The 17323-nt window shown below is 51.8% G+C and overlaps 1 protein-coding gene across 1 annotated transcript in view; it reads left to right on the top strand.

Moving 5' to 3' along the window:
- The first annotated feature begins 2220 nt into the window (after positions 1–2220).
- SEZ6L (seizure related 6 homolog like) overlaps positions 2221–17323 on the top strand; it is a 59621-nt gene continuing 44518 nt past the window's right edge. The window contains exons 1-2 of the mRNA XM_054712854.1: positions 2221–2287; positions 16402–17163. Coding sequence (XP_054568829.1) covers positions 2221–2287; positions 16402–17163 — 829 coding nt within the window. The remainder of the gene's footprint in view (positions 2288–16401; positions 17164–17323) is intronic.

Here is a 17323-nt window from a genome sequence, read left to right on the forward strand (position 1 = left end):
AACTTTTTCTGTAAAAGGCCAGATAGTAAACAGTTCAGCTTTTGCTGGCCATTCTCTCTCTGAGACAATGACTCAACTCTGCTGAGTCAGTAGCTGTAGACAATATGTAAGAGAAAAAATGCATTGAGTTCTAATAAAACTTTATTTACAATAACAGATGGTGGGCCAGACTGGCTCCTGGACTGTAGGTTGCTAACCCTAGCTTTCCACACATGGATTTTCCTTTGTGGAAATAATAATTTCCGATGTGGAATTTTCATGGGACAACTGTGAGTGCCTAGCAAATGCAAGTTCATTTCCTTGCTGGCATCCTCTCCCAAGAAGAGCAACTTAGACCTGACATGTGGCTACCCTCCAGGACGTGGTGCCTTCTTATTGCACTGGGTGTGCTTTTAGGGCAGAGGGATCATGCATCACTAACCCCTCCTCCACTTAGCCCCACCCTTAATGGCATCATGGACAGTGCTCAGGGACACAAGTCCTCCCTACGGAAATGCCCTGGGAGGCACTGAAGGTGATGTTGCCTTTAGGACAAGTTTTCTTAAATTTGCACCCCATGCACCTCTTTAGTTGACTTGAGTGGCTTTGGCTTAGGCTCCTCCCCCTTCCCCCGTCGCCTGGAAAACTCCGCTAAGCCTGACACGAATTCAGAACTGCCCCTGCACGCAAGTTGTGAGCTGGGAAGGAAATGATTGCTTCCACCAAATTAGGCCAAGCAATACCCGTTTTCTCTGGGGGAAATTATTTAAATAGCATCAAAATCAATTTCCGTGCCATTAAATATTCTGGTCTGTGTTTTAATTGAGACGATTACATATTCCCCAAAAAGCGAAGAGCTATTTGAAGAATCGTGTCTCTTCTCTCCCCCTCTCGTTGGAACTGACAAGGATAGCACCTCGGAGAGCCGCAGACCGCCAGTGAGCCTGCCTCCGTTCCTATTCATCTTCTTTAGCGCTAACCTGGTTTATTATTTTTCTTTAAGAAATAAAAATGGAGCTCTGAGAGGCACCCAGGGCACTGGGAACTCTGAGTTCTTCAAATAGAATAAACCAGGTCATTCTTTCTTCTCCTTCAGGGACTGGGTTTGGGTTCATTCCGAGTGTAGATGTCCCAGCAGCTGGCAGTGTTTGATCAAAGGGGACAGAGGGACGAGGGTCATCCCCAACCTCTGCTGCTCCCAGGCCATTCCCTTATTCAGTAAACATTTCAGGTGGGTCTGTGCACAGAGCACTGGCTCTCCGGCTCCCTGAAGGAGTCCTGTCTGGGGGAAGAGGTGTCTGAAAACAAGCCATGAAAATGCAGCATTCTAAGGGCCAGAATAGAAAGCAGGGCCAGGAAGTGTTCCCATAGCTCATCCTGGTTGCAGTTCATTCCTGTGTCATTGCTTATTTCACATCTGTCTTTCCTTCTAGACTTTCAGCTCCAAGAGGTCAGAGACCAAGTCAGTCCCGTTTCCACTCTGTCCCCAATGCTTAGAAGAGAGGCAGACACGGAGCAGGGGCTCAATTAAATTAAATTAAATGAGTAAAAGAAGGGAGGGAGGGAGGGAGGGGGGAGGGGGAAGGGAAAGAAGATGGGGGAAGGAGTGCTTATGTCTTCCAAAGGAATGTGAAGAAGGCTCTACAGAGAGATAGTGTTAAGGCCAAGGCCTTTAGGATGAGCAGAGGTTCACCAGATGGCCAAGAAGAGAGAGGGTATTTCCAATACAGGGAATTGTGTGTACAAAGTCACAGCAATATAGTTACATTAAGAGCTAACACATTGAGTGTCCACTGTGTTCTAGGCCCTTTACATACATCTGCTCATTTAATCCTCACAACTACCATCTGAGGTTGAGCTCTTAGACCCATTTCACAGGTAAGGAGACTGAGGTTAGGGAGGTTCACTCTAAGGAAATGGCAGAAATACGGTTCAGTGGATTCAGTAACTCAAGGCTTGGTTGTAACCACTGTATGTTACGGCCTGCCCTTCCAAAACACGGGATTTGGAAAAATGTCAAGGAGTTTGAAATGGCTGTAGGGTGAGTGCTGAAAGATAGAACACGAGGCTGGCAATGTATTCAGGAACCTTTCCATGGAGAGCTATGAATGCTCGACTAACAATTCTGTACTTACGTGTGTGGGTCAGTGTTTCCTAGACTGGAATTCTGTGGAAGCCTATTATACAAGATATAAATAATGAGTGTGGGAGGGGAATTCATGTGCAAATGATGTGAGAAGCATGGTTTACATCAACCTGGATACATTTTCTTTTCGCAGCAAGACTTGTCAGAACCTGTACCAGGAAGGTGGGCAGAGTAATTCGCCCAAGAGAGGAAAGCATCTCTAAGCTTACTTTAGTGGCACACTTCTGAATACCTCCCAGAAGAACACTGAACTTGGGGTTGCTGGCATAGATGATGGTGATTTATGGAGGGGTTTTAAGGCAGGGGGTGGATCAGAAGGGGATCACTAGGAAGGAAGGGAAGGGGACTGGAGAGGGTAGAGACAGGAGTGAGATTTGGAGGATCTGCTGAATTCAGGACCCTCCCAGCCAGGATGTGGGTGAAGGTGGTCAGGGGGCTGGCCCGCATCTGGCTCACTGGCACCAAAGAGAGGCTGCTACTCGCAGTGGTCTCCGTGGGGAAGAAACTGAACTCACGCACATGGCATTATCCAAACAAAGCCATGTTGCTTCTGTGTAGAACAATGGGCTGGCTTTTCAGGGTAGTTTAATGGCAGTGGCATATTGCCCAGGCCATCAATTAAATTCCAATCCAATTTCCTTCCAAAGCATTATCTGCTTTGGGAGTTCCTTTTGAGCGTGGAGCAAATCTGGCTGATGCAGCGGGAACATGGACCAGCCAAATCGCACAACCACTCTGCCTTTCACAAGGGCTGGCCTCTCAGATCTTGTCTCCCGTTCCAAAGGAGGTCACCCAGCATAACAGAAAATTAGACAGAATTAGATCCTAGAACAGTGTTCAGGCAGTAGGCGGAGTCTCGCTTAGCCTCATCCCTCCACCCCTGTCCCACCTAAGAGGAAACTGAGGCTCCGAGAGGAGGGATGGGATGGCCAAGGTCATGCAGCTATTCAATTAGCTTCCTGAGCTGGCCTCCCAGCATTTATTTCGTGCATATTCCAGTCCACTCTCCCTTCAGCAGCTGGAGGGATGCAGAGCCTTACTCTGATCACACAAGCCCTGTGCTAAGTCTCCGGAAGCATCCCAGTGCACTTGGGGGAGAATCTGGGGGCCTGGAGTAGCATGCATAGCCAGGGCTGTCCTGTGCATTGTAGAATAGTGAGCAGCATCCCTGGCCTCCGCCCACTGGATACCAGTAACACACCCCACTCCAGTGATGACAACAAAAAAGTCTCCAGACAGGTCTAAGTGTCCCCTGGGGGCATAATCACCTCCCCCACTTTCTTATCCCCTCTACCCCCCTATCGCCTCTACCCCCACACACACACCCTGGCTAAGAACCACTGGCCTAGGGAAAATCCTACAGAGAAAGACATGTTTCACCAGAGGTTAGGGAATCCATGATGGCTGCTTTGCTTGCTGGCTGTGAGGTCTCTCTGCACCTCAGTTTGCTCATCTGTACAATGGGAAGGATAATTTCTCTTCCGCAAGCTTATTTGTTCTAGGCTCAAATTAGGCAATGGATGTGATTGTGCAGTGTACATAAAAAAGTGCTCAAAATATCATATGATTAACTATCATGCAGTTCAATGCAACTTTACATGGTTTAGGGATATTATGGGATATGCTTTTCTCTGTGCCCAGTAGTCTCAAAGGCCATGGTTCTCAAGCATCAGTGGGCATGCAGTTCACCTGCAGTACTTGGTAAAAGTGCAGATTCCTTGGTCCACCCCCCCGCCCCCCAACATTCTAATTGATGGGTCTGAGATGAGGCCTAGAAATCTACATTTGAAAAATCAGCCTAGAAGATTCTGCTGCAATGGCTCTTTTGAAAAACATGGTCTGGAGGAAGGCAGTACCCAAGGCTTTCTGGCAGAGGACCAGGAACTTACTAGTAAAGGGATGATTAAGTCTGGCACGTGGGGAGGTGTCCGGTACTGTCCCAGCGTCAGCGTTGGAGCCCTGGCCTCGTCGCTGGCAGGTCTGAGCAGGCACTGCATTTTCTGTGTCCCTTTGGAAAACGGGTTAACCACAATCTCTGACCCTCCATTGACTTTTTTTTTTCCCCATTTGCTACTTAAACAGCGTGACCGCCTCCCAAACATATTCTGATGCTAACATCACCCAGTCTCTGATCAAAAATTATGGCAAAACATTGTCTTGTCTTGAGGCTAATAAAGCATGTTATCTTGCCTGTCACAGAAGCTCCTTACACACGCTGTTTGCTCCCCGCCAGAGCCCCGCGGTAACCTCCCTGCCGCTTGGCATCTCCCTGGGAAGATCAATACCGTATTCCCTCGCCCACCAGTGTCACCCCAGCTGTGGCCAGTGAGTGGTCATTGCCATGTGACCAAGGGGGAGGGCCAGGAGAAGAGGGAAAAGAAGCCATCGGATAAGGAGGAGACCCCAGGAGGAGGAGCAGTGGGGCGGGCGTCAGAGCACCAAGAACACGAGAAGCAGTTCAGGACACTGCCCTGGAGTTGCACAGACCCCGGGACAGTGCTAGGCCTGCTTCCAGAAGCTGTGGGATAATGATGTTATTTTTCTGAACCTCAGTTTCCTTATCTAAAAAATGGACACCAACATTGGACTCGACAAAGAAGGATTAAAGAAGATGATGCATGGTGAAGTGTTGAGCCCAGTTCTCTCCCCACCCCCCCCCTCCTTCTCCCTCTCTAAAATAAATTTCTTGGAAAAGCAATTGTTATTAGGTTTCGGTCAGTCTGCTAGTTACTGCACGGTAGGAAAAAAACTGGAAAGACTTTTTATCAAAACTGGAAGATACGTACTCGATTTTTGGCAGCATCTACTAAAGATGAGCATGCCATATTGTGCAACCAGTACTCTGTTTGGAAATATTCCAAATGGTAATGAGCATACATGTGTACCCAGAAACATGTAGTACAATATTCACAGTTACACTCGTCATAATAGTCACATCTGGAAGCGGCTCCAACGCCCATCAGCAGTAGAATGGATAACCTGTGGTGCAGGCATGGAATGGAATACCACGCAGCCATGACAAAGGAATGGATTACCACTGCACGCAGCAACGTGGATACATTTCACAACCACAGTGAGTGAAAGAGGCCAGATGCAAAAGGAAATGCTGCATAATTATCCAACGAATTCATAAGCAGCCAAAACTAATCTTCAACCATAGAAGGCAAAATAGGGGTTGTCGAGGGGAGTGGGGCTGGAAAATTCCGTATTTGCTGGCAGTTTTTGCTTCTGGATCTCGTTGCTAGTTCCACAGGTGTGTCCAGCTTGAGGAAGTTCGTTGAGTGGACTTTTCTATGCGTGTTACACTTCAATCAACGTCTATGAAAAGCATGAAGGAGTATGTTTGGGATCAGGAAACTCTAATTACGGTCTGCATGACCATCATCGCTATGGGCGTCGGACACAAGAGACCTGAGTTCTCCACCCTTTGCCCTTATTGCTCGGCCAGGCTCCATCTGGTTATCTTAATACCAAGTGGAAAAGGCGGACAATCCGCGCAGAGGCAAGGGACAAACTTCGGGACACCCATTGCTCCTGGTCCCACAGCCTCAGATAGTGTGGGTGCCTTGCGGGGGGCGGGGGGGGGGGGAGCAGGGGATCTAGAGGTAGCTCACCTCCCTTTCACCACCACCCCGAGGGCAGAGACCATTTCCAACGCCTTTATACCTCCTTCCGCATTGCTGAGCGCAGTGCCTGATGCCCAGGGAGTTGTCAGGGAGGTTGTTGAATGATTGAACAAAGGTATGGATGAATGAGCGAATCGCTATTATCAGAATTAAATAAGATAATGTATTTAGAAGGCTTTAAACAGCACCTGAAATGGAGCAGGGCCAGAAGCTGTAAGGGGCCCATATGTCAGACGGTCCTCGCTTATGAAGCCCAGCTGCACCGCTTTCTCCCAGTGTGCTCTTCGGGGAGTGAATTTCCCTCTCTGAGTCTCGGTTTCCCCATCTGCAAAATGGGAACATGAGCCGTCCTTACATCACAGAGTAGTTCTAAGGATTAAATGAGATGGCGCATATAAAACAGCACATCGCAAGGTTCAGAAGGGGTCATCGTCATTATCATTGCATAAACTTATTAGTAGCATCAAGAATGGAGCGACAGTCTTTGTTCATAAGAAAAGGGGACTGTTGTCTTTCCTTCTTCGTCTCTCCATCAGTCTTTCTCTTCCTCTGTGTCACGGGCCCCACGTGAGCTGAGCTGGCCTTGGCAGAGTTGGCTGCTGAGTAAATAAAAGGACATCCTTCCTCCAGCCCAGGGAGAGGGCCCGGTGCCAGTGTGTATGGGCACAGTGCCCGTGAAGGGGGCCAGGTGGGCACCAGGACACTGAGGCTCTCTGTGTCGTCTCTGCGGGTCAGCGGGCTGACAGTGGCCACTCTGAGGACCCTTAAGTGCTTCCCCCGAGCCCCACACCCGCCACCTGCCCAGCGGGCAGGCCTGGGAGTGAAGGGAGGCTCTGTGCACCTCCTCGGCCCCGGCCCACACACACCGAGGCGCTGTTCTTGTTGGCCGTGAGAGCTCGTTAGGCTCTGGGCAGAGGCTGGCTGGGCTCCAAGAGGAAGGCAGCGAGGCCCAGGAGTCAGAGAGAGGAGGAGCCTGGGGCTTGGCAGGAGACGGTTACTTGGCAGGAGCCTGCTCCCCAGCATACACTGAGCTCCTCTGCTTGGGAGAACCTTGACCTGTAGAAGCAGAGAGTAGAGACGATCCGTTGTGCAGCCTGTACCTCCCCAGCTCAGTGGATGGTTACAAGATGAGAAGCGTTAGGACAGGGTGGGTCAGGATGGGATGGGATGGGATGGGATGGGATGGGATGGGATGGGATGGGTCGGGATGGGATGGGATGGGATGGGTGGAATGGGATAGGGTAGAATAGAATGAAATGGCTTCTCCAATTTCTGGCCCGAGACCCTGCCTTGAAGTTGACCTAGCACCGTGGTCGGCAAACTGTGGCTCGCGAGCCACCTGCGGCTCTTTGGCCCCTTGAGTGTGGCTCTTCCACAAAATACCACAGCCTGGGCGAGTCTATTTTGAAGAAGTGGCGTTAGAAGAAGTTTAAGTTTAAAAAATTTGGCTCTCAAAAGAAATTTCAATCGTTGTATTGTTGATATTTGGCTCTGTTGACTAATGAGTTTGCCGACCCCTGACCTAGAAGATGGCAGGTGTGGATGAAGGCAGCTGAGAGAGCAGGGGAGAGGTGAGGATAAGCGGCAACTATTTCCTCCTCTAAGCCCCAGAATTCTCAGCTCAGGACCCAAAAGAGAAACTGTCCTTTAAAATCCCAGATGGCATCAGGTCAAGAAGGGAGATGAGAGACCATCCTGCCCAGCGCTTTACAAATTATCTTCAAATCCCAACCCCGCCAGCTACAAGCTGCGTTGTTTTGGGCAAGTGACCAAACTTCTTTGGGTCTCAGTTTCCTCCTCTGTAAAATGGGGTGATAATATTATCTACCTCCCAGGGGTGTTGAGAGGAGTAAAGGAAATGACCCATGTAAACATATGTACAACAGGACCTGGCATATAGTAGGCACTTCATCATCATCATCATCATCATCATCATCCTCATCCTCATCCTCATCGTCATCGGTGTCTTGGGTAAGGGAAAACGCAGGTTTCCAGCTCTCAGACTCCCACTCCTGAGTCAGTCCTGTAGTCCCATTTTTTTTGGCTGATTATGGGGCTCCACTGGTGCCCAAGCCAACCCTCAGGTTCAATAATGGGCTAGAAAGACTCACAGGACTCAGAAAAGCCATCACACGCAGAGTTCTGGTTTGTGACAGGGAAAGGACACAGACTAACATCAGCAAAGGGAAGAGGCGCATAGAGCGGAGTCAGGCAGAGACCGGGCCTCGCTGCCGGGGAAGTTGTGCGGACAGTGGACTTCCGACACGAGGCGCTGTGCAGCACCCACAGAGCGCTGTCACCCAGGAAGGCTCCCTGGTCCCTGGTGTCTAGGGAGCTTCCTGGGGGTTGGTCCCATGTGGCTGATCTTAGTCTCCACCCCCCCGCACCCCCATCTAGAGGTCAAACTTATACCACGCACAACGTGCCCACCGTAAGTCACATGGTTCACACCCACTGTCTCCAGGGAAACAGACACGATACCTGGTAGGACAGGGTATTTCTAGGTTTCAGAGGGTCCTTCCCAGGAACCAAGGAATGTGCAGGGTGTGGGCAATCCAGACCCGCTGAGTTCTTCCTAGACTGCACAGTTACATATAGTCACTCCTCTTAAGGGGTTATTTGAAGAGATCATTCCATTATACAGAGGATAGAATGGAGCCCCGTGATGTCAGTGGGCTTACAAAGGCCTCAGAGTGAGTTCACGAGGCATCCTGACTATCCTAATCCAGAGCCCTTTCCTTCGAACCACAGGCCTCAGTTTGCCCATCTGTAAAATGGTGATGTAGGCCAGCTCCCCCTCCTCCGAGGTGCCTTGGATTCTGCCTCTGTCGATTGTCCTTCCGCTTTTCTCTGCAGGGCAGTCCTCGCTCGGGAGGAGTGCCTGGTTCTCCGCCACCCTGGGGCACGGTTAGTGTTCTCCCTGTCCCTCGGGACCCCGTAGCTGGAGCAGATCCGGTGCTAATGTGTTTGTAGTAGGAAGCACTTGGCACTCACTCTGGAAGCAGCCGGGCCTGGGCTCGGGGGCCAGCTGGAGGAGACACAGAACAAATGCAGGCATGGGTTTAGGGCCAGACGGCCCTGGTTCAAATCCTACCAACCCTTCCTCATCATTAGGATGAAGATCGCATCAGCTACTTTTCAGGAAAAGAAGAAAACAGCATTTCAGCGTCGCCAGTAAAGCCGCGGGAAGGTCTTATCTGTCCCTAGCAAGTAAGGCCACTGTCGCCTGTTATGTGTGAAGAGAGGCCTGCCCTCGTCTCCGCCATGAAACGCATTAAGCCCGGAGGTTAGGTTGTAAAACTGCTGTGAACATCTTAAAACTCAGTCAGGCGCACGACTCCCACGACCGCCCCAGTTTCTGTTTCTTTAAGATTGGTCAGGCAGAGATCGCCGTCCTAACCCGAGGCAGCCGGAAGCCAAGGCTTTGAGAGATGGACTCGGTCAAGGTCACACGGTGGTTTGATGATGCAACCAGTGCTGAGGTCGGGCCTCCTGGCGGCCGGGCTTTTCTCCAGCTCTGAGCCCCTCGTGAGCAATCCTGGGATGCCGAGTTGCTCTTTATTCTTGTCTGGGAAGCTGAGCAAACGGGTGACGAGACATTGCAAACTTGGGGTGCGTTTTCAACTCCCTCTCGAACCGTCTGGATTCATTCCCACCTATTGTGTTTGCCTGTGTGAGCGGAGAGGTAACTGAGTCTAGATTTCCCACCGCGGGTTTCCCCTCTGAGCTGTCTGTGTGTCTGCCTCCCAGGCCTCCCTCAGTGACTCACTGATTTTCACGGACACAAATAAATCACACTGTGTTCCTCTCCCCCTCGCTGCCGAACAAGAAATCACCCAGTCGCACGTGAATGGAGTGGGGGCGCGCCGAGGGAGGCAGGGACGGAGGTGGGAAGGAGAGGAGCGTTTAAATGCTAATCAGTTGGCACTGGTGGGACCACAGTTAATCAGATTGTTAAAGACACAAAGGCAGGATCCCACCCCTGTGCCAGCAGCTATCAGCGCTCATTCATGGGGGAGATGGATGCCCGCCAGACCGCTGCTCTGATGGGAGGTAACTGGACATCAAAGAATGTTCGAGGCTTTCTGAACCCAACATGAATTCGAAAGGAGGCCCATTAGTGGGGGAGAAGCCAGCTCACAGAGGACAATTATCGGACAATTCCTCTTGTAGCCCAAACACTGCACGTTCCTTCTGCCTGACACCTGCTGCAAGTCCCCGGGGACCCCCTGGGGTTCTGAAGCGGACTCTGGAGGGGCCGGCTGGGCTGTGAGCCCACATGTGCAGTTTGGTGTGCTGTTTTGGGTGATGCGTACCTCGAACCCAAGTCTCCCCTCCATTCAGGTGACCACGGCGAAGACATCAAACAAAGCAAACCATGTGATTGACGGGGATGGGAGGGCTTTACACTCTGCTGGTACCAGGATGAAATGACGTTGGTAATTAGAACAAGTCAGGGGGTAGCTTCCCTCTCCAGCCATGGGGTCATGAAAGGAAGCATGCTTATCCGGCATCAAGTTGACCAAGATTCACCTTTCTGTGCTGACACAGAAAGATATTTGTGACGGACTAGAAGTAAAAAATGGGTGGCGGGATACTAATGCGTGGAATACTCTACAGCAGTGAAAAAGGAATGGGTCAAAACTATACTGATCAACATGGATGAATCTCACAAAGTGTTGAAAGAGAAGAGAAAAGGAAAGAGAAGGAAAGAGCAGGTTTCAGGAGGAGCCATATGGGAAAACTGTTTATCTATTTTAAAGCACGCCACACAATCTCATCTATTGTTCAGAGACATTGACATGTAAATAAATCAATGCAGACAATAAATAAGGGTAATCGTAAAATAATAATAATGCACACAGTCGATGAGAAGGCTGAAGGTCACATTCAGGACAGTCATCCCCGCTCCCCCAGGGTGGAGGAGATGAAGCATACGGTCAGGGAGAGCAAACGGGGGCTTCCGCTGTGCTGGTGGCATCCTCGTTCTTAAGCTGCAGGTGCAAACACGGGGGTATTGGTTGCCTTCGTCTTGAACTCTTTTTGAGTGACTGAGATATTTCAAGGTGCATTTCTCAGGAAGTGACAGAGCGATATAGACAACGCAGGAACTCTGTGACTCCTCAGAGAGACAGGAAGCTACCACAGTGCTCATGAATGCTGACAGGCTGCTGCTGTGTGAGCGCCGTGCCTTCCCTCCAGATTTCATCTTACTCTTGGCAGCCCTGGGAGGGAAGGCCGGACAGCCTACCGTGCTGAGGAGAAGGGTGAGGCCCAGAGAAGGGAGGTGGCCGCCTAGGTCTCGTGGGCAGCCAGCCGCAGGCTGAATGCAGGACGCAAGCCATTCTGACCCCAGCCCCACGCTCCTATGTGCTATCCCACATTTTCAGGTAAAAATACTTTATTATGTGGAGACTCAGCAAGATCCTACTTACTCTTGACTCTCTTTAGAAGGCAGGCGTGATGGACAGGGAAGGGGCGGGCAGTGCCTATACTGATTTGATATGTTTCAGGTATTCTTGCATTTTTTTCAGATAAACTAGTCTATGAGAAAAAATAATAATTTGAGAGTGTAGGAAAGAGGAAAGATCCCAGGAAACAAGGTCAGAACGTGTTTGCCCCATTGGCCGTATGATTTTGGACAAGTCACTTCCTCTCTGTGAGCCTTGATATTTTTTTTCTCTCATCTATAAAGTGGGGAGAATAAAGCGCCCACCTTAGAATTGTTTGGGGGTTGGAATGAGATCACATCTGGGGATGCACTTGTGGATCCCCCTCGCCCCCAGCCTACCAAGGGACCTTTGGCACTGGCTAGAATCAATTTGGGTTGTCACAACCAGGAGTGCTACCGCCATCTAGTGGATGGAGGCCAGGGATGCTGCCCAACATATTCCCCTCCTTCCAGCAAAGAATTACCCAGCCTAGATGCAGGAGTCTAGCACTCGCCAGCATTCTTCAGGGTGGGCCAGGTGTTCCTGCTTTGGGTTCGGGTTTTGTTCAGTGTGCTCTGGGGTGGTTTTTCAAGTCTGAAATAGCCTTGTTTTGCTGCTAAGGTGCTGAGCAGCCCGTTTTCCCTCTCTGGACCTCATGTCCCTCCTCTGCATGGGTTGCAACCACGACCTCTAGGAGCCTTTGGAGCTATAAAATATGATGTTTAATTTTGGTTTTGTCTGTGTTGGGGCCAACCAAACCCACCGGAGCAGGCTGGGCAAGTCCTTATGGTGGAGAGTGAAGGTACAAGAAACCACCCCTGAATCGGGCATTAATCATGAGAATGAGAATGTAATTAACATTTTTGTAGAACCCTTTACCAAAAATAACATCAGCTGATGCCCCGCCAGTCCTGCCTCCTAAAGGTGCTCACGATGAGGGAACAGTCTAATGAGAGAGGAATTGATCATTCTCCCCACCAACCAGGAAATGGAGCTCCAAAGTGACTGGATGACGCAGAGTGGATGAGCTACTTCTGTGATTACAGATGTGTCCATCCGCCTCCCCTCAGCCTCTCCATCACTAGATGCTAAAGGCAGGCTTGAACCCCTGCTCTTTCCATGCGTTTCTTTTTCACTTAAGAAAGAATTAAATATTTATTATACAGGTTTTGGAAAAATACCAAAAAGGAGAAGGAAGAAAATACATCCCCAGCAGCCCCACCCCCACAGGCAGCCAGGACCATCCTGCTGGTGCTGTTCCAAGGCAGGACAGCTCTCCGCCTTGCGATGTGTTTCTCCACGCCATAGACTTTTACATCTTGCTCGTCTCACTGAGCTTTATGGCAGAAGCATCCCTCAGCTTCTGTTTCCCCCGCACTGCGTCCCGTCACTGTGCGCCTGCTGGGTGACACAGGCTTGGGATCCGCGCCGGTCCCGGCCGTTCCACAGCTGCCCAGGATGTAAGACGCAGACCTTCAGCTTCAGCGTTTCAGAACTGGTGCTTTGCTTTGCTTTAATGGGATGCAAATGTCCCAGTCTATTGTCCCATCTCCCCATCCAAGTCAGAGAAAAAGAGGGAGAGGTGCTTCCTCCCCGACTTGGATGGCAGAACATGCGCTCAGTCGCCTTCCATGTCTGGAGGGAGGAGAACAGCGTCAGTATCGATTTAATTAACGCTCCATCTCTGCGGTTTGATATCCGCACTCGGTTACCATTGGGTGGTGTCTGTCTCCTTGAGTGCAGGGACCCCATCCTAGAGCGTTGACGCTCTCCTGCAGCGTGTCCATCAGCAGAGAGTGGGGACCCAAGGCTTTCCCTCATTGATTGATTGACAGCCTTTGGGCGGGGCACTAGGCGCCCATGATAAGGGATCTGCCAGATGTGACTGGTGACTGGAAATGTTCAGGGCTCTGAGAAAGAGGAGTTCACTTAACTCAGTGGTCATTGAGGCCCCAGGAAAAAACAGCCTATTCCAGCATGTTATTAACTTGCTGGGTCTCTGAGGCCCTAGAATCCAATTTTGACTTGGTTTTGCCCAGCCCTCCTCTGGCCCGCATCCCAGCTGAGAGCAAAGCCTTCAGGCCTCGCAGGCTGCAGGCGCTGTGGACCACGGAGACACACCCATCTGTCCTGAGCGTGGCCCTCAGGTTGGAGCCGGCCAGAGAGACTCCAGCATGTGTGAGCTCTGAGCTGGGGACACTGGGGGCAGGGTGGGGTGGGGAGTATCATCTGGAAGGTTTCAGACACAACATAGATGGGTCACCCAGCAGAGATGCAAACAGAAGGAGGGTTAGAGAGAGAGGCGTTGAGGGGAGAGAGGGCGGAAAAGGCTGCTTCAAGCTGAGTTGGAGGAGGCTGTCAGCGACCACAGTACCCCATCATTCTTAGGAGAGCTGGTAGCATGGTCCTTGGCATCAGGAAAACTGAGGTTGGAAACCCAGCTTTGCCCTGTGCCCTGAGAACATTAACATCCGGAAGCCTCCGTTTGCCCATCCGTAAAAGAGGAATAATAATTTCTACCTAACAAGGCTGAGAAAGAACTAAATGAAGTTTAAAACGAGGAATGAAGAATTAAATGAGGGAACAAAGCATTTAGCACGTGCCTGGCACACAGTCGGCATTCGATAAAGTCACCCAACATCAAATGTTATAAATAGTACGATTGTGGCCCAGGCACACTGCCGTGCTTTATGTCACTTACCATCCTTTTATCACCTTCTCTGATGCAACCTGTTTCCCTAATCTCTTCCTCCCTTCCTCCCCCTCTCCTTCTTCCTCTTCCTCTCTCTCACCTGCCCCTCTGTGGTCAGGGGACATATTGGGGAGGGACTAGCTGAAACGAATGTAGCCACAGGACCCAACCAAAATTCATGAGTCAATGTCAATCCAGGCTGTCCCTTTGCCCTTTTTAAAACAAGATGAACCAAAGACTAAAAATAATTGTCAATTCCCGGATCCGTGTAGAAATGGACAGTGTCGGAGCTGGAAGGGCCCTCAGCCTTTATCTAGCTCAGGCAGCCCGTTTGACACAGGGAGAGAAGATGGAGAGAAGACGGAGAGAAGAGACCTACACAAAGATACGCAGGAAGAAGAGGCCAGAACAGGAACACTGCCCGGATCCCTCAGCCCCTGGTTGCACCCAAGCTCTCTGCATCGGGTCCCGGGAGCGAGGGTTCCACAGTCGGCATCAGTCATTTGGTAAAAGTGACGGGGAGCATAAAAGCCACAGCTTCGGGGCAGGCCCACGTCTGCCCTAATCCTCTGGGGCCGGTGGAATATCTCCGTTACATAAAGGAGGCTTCATGGACTTGCCCGGGCCCTGGCGGCTTATCGTCCCAGGCAGGATGGGATGTGAACCCCCCTTCAACCCGGAGACCTCAGCGCTTCCCACCTTGGACCAGGAGACCTGCCTGGCCCCTGACTGCCCCTGCTCCGCGCTCCGGTCAGTCACTCATCCTCTCCTCCCCGTGCGCGCTCCCGCCCTGGCGCCGCCGTCAGCCTGCGGTACACACTCGCTGATAATCGATGTCACACAACAGGAACATTTGTTGGTGCCGTTGCAAACTGTTGCAGTCTGTATAGATTAAGCCGCTGCCGCTGACTCCGTGAAAGTAAACGAGTCTTCCGGACGGCTGCGGAAATAAATTTAAATGACAGTGCCGAAGGGCCAGAGACGGTGGCTGAGTGAGAGTCTCTCCACAGCAAATCGACAAGGACAGCTATCGGTCAGAGCACCCTTGTCCCCAGAATATAATTCCTCGCTATCTCGAGGCAGTCATCAGGCACGTCTGACCACTCCAGCTTCCCGCTCCGGGTCGTGATCCAATGATGAGAGTAAGAACAGTGGCAGCAGCTGGCACGTACTGGGCTCTCACTGTGGGTGAGGCACCCAGATGTACTATGTACATATGTATGTTTTACGTGCATTGACGTATTGAACGAGGACAACCCTGGGGAATAGGGAATAAAAGCCCCATTTCACAGCTGAAGACACTGAGGCTCAGAGCGTAAAGCCATTTGTCAGCATGCAGTTGGCAGAGTGGGTCTCAAGTCCACAAAGCTGATTTCAGCCGCCGGGGCCAGCCCGTATTTAAGATGACTAGGTGCTTTTACTTTCTTTTTTTATTTATTTTTATTTTTTAAAATATATTTTATTGATTTTTTACAGAGAGGAAGGGAGAGGGATAGAGAGCTAGAAACATCGATGAGAGAGAAACATCGACCAGCTGCCTCCTGCACACCCCCTACCGGGATGTGCCCGCAACCAAGGTATATGCCCTTGACCGGAATCGAACCTGGGACCTTTCAGTCCACAGGCCGACGCTCTATCCACTGAGCCAAACCGGTTTCGGCTAGGTGCTTTTACTTTCAAGACAAAAATAAATCAGAAGGAATCAGCAGCGTACGCGCGGCCACCAGGGCCTGGCCCCGACCTCCCGACCTCACCACTTCCTTTGGAATTAGCTTCCGCCTCTGCCCCTGTCCCCTTCGTTCCTGCTGACCTCAGCCAGGCCTCCAGTCTCCTCACATCCCTCTCTTCTGAACCTGCCTCACGATTCTGTATCCTCAAATATCTGTGTCTCCCACAAGGTCACTTGTATATTATTTAATTAAAAGAAGAAGAAGAAAAAGCTTGCTCCCTCGGTCCCAGGGCAATAGAGCCCTGAGCCAGGCACGGAGCTTGAAGAAGAGGGTGTGACTGGCTACAGCGCCTCCCGTCCTCTGAGTGGCATGTCCCTGTGCAGCGAGCAGCCTGCCCGGCTGTGCATGGAGGCCCTGCTCTGCACACTGGGTTAAGGGCCTGTCCTCTCTGTCCTGGTAACATGCAAAGCTTTTCTTTTTCTAAGCATGTATCACATCGAATGTGATTATCTCTCCTTTCCTGTGGCCTCTCCCGGGACATGTGCAGCTAGGCTGTGAAACGGTCATGCCCTGGGCTTCCATGGCCCTAATGCTTAGCTCGGGCCTGGCACGGTCCACCCTAATCCCCATGGTCAGCGAAAGGAGGAAGGGGAGGAAAAACAAAGAAGGAAAGGAGAGAAGCAGGAAAGAAGGGGGAGAGGGAGGGACAGGGGCAGCCCCCATATCTGTCAATGGGTCGTGCCTGCGTCCTGACCAGCTCTGGGAGCCACCGTAGAAGGGCCACCTGAGGCTGAGAGAAGGTGGAGGAGCTAACCCCCCAGCCCCGAGCTAACTGGTGTCTTCTCCTCTTCCCAAGATGCGCCCCTGGAGGGAGATGCCGGCCCTTCGAGTACTTACCTCCTACCCTCCGGAGCACTGGGGGGTGGCAGTCTGAGCAGAGACAGCCTGGAAGAGAAGGTGACACCCGCCCCCCCCAGCCCAGCGCAGTCCGGGGAGGAGCGTCAGGATCCAGAGCTGGACGGGACCACCCCCTCCGTGCGTCCAGACCCCGTGGCCCTGTCCACGCTGCTTCCGGAGGAGCCTGGCACCAAGCTCGCCTCCCTCCCCAGGAAGAAGCTGTCTTCGCTCAAGCAGGCCAACTCGTCCAGGAAGCAGCTGCGACCCAAGGCCACCTCCGCCGCAGGCCTCCCGAGGGCGGGGTCCCAGCCGGCATCCCCGGGCCTGGGTCTCCCCTCCTCCGCCACGGAGAAGCCTGGCCCACCCGGGGACCCCGACCCTGTGGCCTCCGAGGGTGAGGAGACATTTCGGCGGCCGTCGTCAGAGGAGCCCCTCTGGCTGGACTGGAGACGGGGTGCGGTGCCCACGACACCTGCGCCCCTGCAGATCTCTCCCTTCACCTCGCAGCCCTACGTGGCCCACACGCTCCCCCAGAGGCCGGACCCTGGGGAGCCCATGGTGCCCGATGAGGCCCAGGAGGCTCCTCTTGAGGACGCCAGTCCCATGACCTTGATGGACAAAGGTGAGAATGAGCTGACCGGGTCAGCCTCAGAGGAGAGCCAGGAGACCACGACGTCCACCATTATCACCACCACGGTCATCACCACGGAGCAGGCCCCAGGTATGCGGCCCCCAGCTCCACCTCCTGCAGCATCACTGAGGCCCCCACAGTGGGCAGGGCATGGGTGGGCAGGGAGGTCCAGGGCCCATCATCCATTACCATCTATCCAACACTAGCTATGAGCTTGATCCTGTGGCTCAGACTCAATATCCCCATTTTA

The sequence above is a fragment of the Eptesicus fuscus genome, chromosome 23, assembly GCF_027574615.1.
Source record: "Eptesicus fuscus isolate TK198812 chromosome 23, DD_ASM_mEF_20220401, whole genome shotgun sequence".
NCBI classification, from domain to species: Eukaryota; Metazoa; Chordata; class Mammalia; order Chiroptera; family Vespertilionidae; genus Eptesicus; species Eptesicus fuscus.